Source organism: Neopelma chrysocephalum, unplaced genomic scaffold, assembly GCF_003984885.1.
Source record: "Neopelma chrysocephalum unplaced genomic scaffold, ASM398488v2 Primary Assembly neopelma1_96289, whole genome shotgun sequence".
Lineage (NCBI taxonomy): Eukaryota > Metazoa > Chordata > Aves > Passeriformes > Pipridae > Neopelma > Neopelma chrysocephalum.
In genome coordinates this window covers 5,601-9,784 of record NW_020924937.1, presented here as the reverse complement: position 1 = coordinate 9,784, position 4,184 = coordinate 5,601, and the positions used below count along the sequence as shown (strand labels likewise).

At 50.5% G+C, this 4,184-nt stretch overlaps 1 protein-coding gene across 1 annotated transcript in view; it reads right to left on the bottom strand.

Moving 5' to 3' along the window:
• LOC113981230 (ubiquitin carboxyl-terminal hydrolase CYLD-like) overlaps positions 1-4,184 on the bottom strand; it is an 11,123-nt gene that overhangs the window by 6,110 nt on the left and 829 nt on the right. Inside the window, 4 exon segments of the mRNA XM_027708515.1 lie at positions 807-1,167; positions 2,308-2,528; positions 3,128-3,197; positions 4,021-4,184. The exon segment at positions 4,021-4,184 is cut by the window's right edge and continues 47 nt beyond it. Of these exon segments, the coding sequence (XP_027564316.1) occupies positions 807-1,167; positions 2,308-2,528; positions 3,128-3,197; positions 4,021-4,184 (816 nt within the window).

Genomic DNA, 4,184 nt, shown 5'->3' with positions numbered 1-4,184 from the left:
GACTCACTTGAAAGAGTCTTGGGGTGCAGTCTGCACTGCAGAGAGGAGCTAAAAAGCTCAGGCCTCCTGAGAGCTAAAGCCAGGACGGCCAAAGGAATGTGTGTGTGTGTGGAGGGGGGTGACCTTGGGCCCCCCCCGCTTGCTGCTAAGCTTCAGAGAAGCTGGCGGCCATCTTGAGGCAGAGCACAGAAGCTCTGCAAAGGGGCTTGACTCCCCTGAAGATACCAGACCGTCACGAAGGCTTCTGCACTTCGTCGATATGACCGTGGTGGAGCGACCTTTGTCTGGGGTAACGCAGCCCACGGAAAGACCCTTCGTTTGCGTCGGAGGGTCGAGGGGCTTGGAGACCCCCTCGTGTGCCTTGGCAAGGATCCAGCTGCAACTGCTTCATGAAAGACACAGAGAGCCTGCTGCCCCTAGGGAACTGCTGCTCGGAGACTGGAAGGGGTCTTTTCTTCTTCTTCCCTCCCGGACTTTTATTTGGAAGGGAGGAGAGATTTGGCCCATTGTAAATATATTATGTCACGGTAGAGATAGAGTTAAGATTGTATGTAATGTATTATACTATTTATTTATGTGTACAGTCACTGTAATATAATTCCCTTTCCCCCACATTGAGTCTGGTGTTTTTGCCTGGAAAACCCATCTCACACTGGGTTGAGATGTGGGAGGGGGGCTAGGAATCAGGAATTGGATTTTGGGACTTAAAACCATGACACTGATGCCCTCCCAAGAGTCTTAAATTGAGCTTAAGACTCCGAGGTGGCTTCTTAATCCGGGTTTTCCCGGTTTCCTGAATCGCTTACGATCTCTCATCCGGTGGGGATGTTCCCTACGGAATTTTTTTAGGTTGGAAAAGACCTCTGAGACCTTTGGAGTCCCCCCCTGAAGCCAGAAGTGCCCGGGGTGTGGCGGGGCACGGATGCCACCAGAACCCAACACTCCAAGCAGGTGAAGGACCTCCCTTCTCCACGGGGAGTCTTCCCGGTTTTCCCGCTTCCCGGAGGACTCACGGTATTCCAGGAGGGATGAGTGGGCGTCGGGAAGGCTCTGGAAGCGCCGGTCGGGTTGGCAGGAGTTGAGCCTCACAAAGAGGCCACGTTTCGGGGCGCAGTGGAAGTAGGACTTGCCCAACCACTCGCCCCCGGTGACCCCCTTGTCTTCATCCTGGGGGAAGTGGGAAAAAGCATCCGGGAAAGGCAGAGGATTTATGGGATCACGGAGTTGGAAAAGAGCTCTGAGAGCACCCAGCCCAACCGAGGCCACCAGTAAACTGTGTCCTCCCCAAAGGGCCACATCCATAGGGATGGGAAATCCCTTCAGGGATGGGAAATCCCTCCAGGAATGGGGATTCCACCCCTCCCCTGGGCAGCTCCTTCCAATGCTTTCCAGCCTTTTCCAGGAAGGAATTTTCCCAATATCCCACCTAAACCTCCCCTGGTGCAGCTTGAGGCCGTTTCCTCTCGTCCTGTCGCTCGTTCCCTGGGAGCTGAGCCCAATCCCACCCAGTTCCACCTTCCTGTCCCCCTGGATTCCCTCTGATCCCCCTTTTTTCCAGGATGAGCCCCCCCAGTTCTCGCTGCTCCAAACCCTTCCCTGGGCAGCTCCTTCCAATGCTTTCCAGCCTTTTCCAGGAAGGAATTTTCCCAATATCCTGCCTAAACCTCCCCTGGCACAACTCGAGGCCGTTTTGTCTCGTCCTGGTCCTTGTTCCCTGGGAGCTGAGCCAGATCCCACCGAGTTCCACCCTCCTGTCCCCTGGATCCTCCCTGATCCCCCTTTTCTCCAGGATGAGCCCCCCCCAGTTGCTCCCGCTGCTCCAAACCCTTCCTGGTTCTGTTCCCTTCCCGGGAAACGCTCCCAGCCCCTGGAAGTCGTTTCCTCTCGTCCTGGTCCTTGTTCCCCGGGAGCTGAGCCCAATCCCACCCAGTTCCACCTTCCTGTCCCTCTGGATCCTCCCTGATCCCCTTTTTCTCCAGGATGAGCCCCCCCAGCTGCTCCCGCTGATCCAAACCCTTCCCTGGGCAGCCCCTTCCAATGCTTTCCAGCCTTTTCCAGGAAGGAATTTTCCCAATATCCCACCTAAACCTCCCCTGGCACAACTTGAGGCCGTTTCCTCTCATCCTGGCCCTTTTTCCCCGGGAGCAAAGCCCGATCCCACCCAGTTCCACCTTCCTGTCCCTCTGGATCCTCCCTGATCCCCCTTTTCTCCAGGATGAGCCCCCCCAGCTGCTCCCGCTGCTCCAAACCCTTCCCGGCTCCGTTCCCTTCCCGGATGTCCCCGGAGATCCCAAACCTGCTCCTCACCAATTCCACTCCAGCCATTTTCTCCTTAATCTGGGGCAGGAATCCCAACCAGCGGATGATTCCCGACACTTGGCTCCCCTTGTCCAAGGCGATCTGGACCATGGAATTCACTTCCAGGGGGGAATTCCCGATTTCGCCCTCCTCGCCACTCTCGCCCGGCTCCGCTTTCCTCGGATTCGGGGCTCCCAAACCCACGTCGGAGTCGAAGGATGGAAACAAACCTGAGGGACAACACAAAACACCGGATGAGACGGGAATTCCATCCCAAATGGATGGAATCTCTGGATCTCCCCTAATTCCAGGTTTATTTTGGAATTTCAGGCCACACAGACGAGCACAAGGTGTAATTCCCAAGGGATGGCCAAGCTGGTCTGACAGGATGACAGGGAATGTCCCGACTCCCTGTTTCCCGGCCTTGGAGCTAATCCAGCCCTTCCCAAACTCCTGGAATGGCAGCAGGGGGTTCTTCCCGAATTTTTCTGCTTTAAGTGAGATGAATCAGCGAAAATTCCAATGATTTTTGGGGGGAATTTGGAGATTCCACCAAATTTGGAGATTCCCAACGACTCCCACCTGAGCTTTTCCCACCGGGATGAAGCTCCTGCTCCACTTCCCACTAAATTAAAGCCTCTTCCCAAAGGAAAAACTCTTTTTCCCGGGATTCACCTTCAGCTGCCTCACCCAAAGAATTCCGCCTGGAACTCGGGGATTTTTCCATAAATCCCGATCGACTCAGCTTTTATTGGATTTTCAGACCCCGCGGAGAGGGAATAAATCCCAAATTTTCCCCCCCCCGGAATTCCCACAGGGAGTCACCTACTCGGCAAACTCTCCTTCACCACAGAATCCAGGGGGATTTCCCGGAAAATATCGGTCGTTCCTTCTTCTTCCTGAAAGGAGAGGGGGAAAAAAAAATCCATCAGCAAACGCTGGAAGAGGAGGGAATTCTGGAATTCTTTTTTTTTTTAATATTTTTTTCCCATTTTTTTTTCATTGGAAAATTCAAAAATCTGAATTTTAAACTGAAAAAATCTGAATTTTAAACCGGAAAAATCTGAATTTTAAGCCGGAAAAATCTGAAATTTAAACTGGAAAACCTGAATTTTTAACCGGAAAATCTGAATTTTAAACTGGAAAATCTGAACTTTAAACCAGAAAATCTGAATTTTAAACCGGAAAAATCTGAAATTTAGACCAGAAAAATCTGAATTTTAAACTGGAAAAATCTGAAATTTAAACCGGAAAATCTCAATTTTAAACTGGAAAAATCTGAAATTTAAACCGGAAAATCTCAATTTTAATCTGGAAAAATCTGAAATTTAAACCGGAAAATCTCAATTTTAATCTGGAAAACCCCAATTTTGAACCAGAAAAATCTGAATTTTAAACTGGAAAATCTGAATTTTGAACTGGAAAATCCCAATTTTAATCCGGAAAATCCCAATTTTGAACCAGAAAAATCTCAATTTTAAACCGAAAAATCCGAATTTTAAACCAGAAAATCTGAATTTTCAACCGGAAAATCCGAATTTTAAACCGAGAAAATCCAAATTTTAAACTGGAAAATCCGAATTTTCAACCGGAAAATCCGAATTTTAAACCGGAAAATCCCTCACATCCCTCTGGAAAATTCCTTCTACCCCTCTTTAACATCCCACCGTGACGCAGCTCTTTGGAAAATTCCCAAGAAAAACCTGGAAAAGCCGCTCTCACCGGACAAACCCTGACGAACCATTGGCTCCCTTCCCGATAAACGGCCATGGCAATTCCCTTGGTCGGGATCTCATCCACGTAAAAGCTGACGGCGTCTCCCACTTTCACGGGAAGCGCCTCTTCTCCGGCCTCTTTCACATTCCCGAAATTCTTGCCCGGGGTTG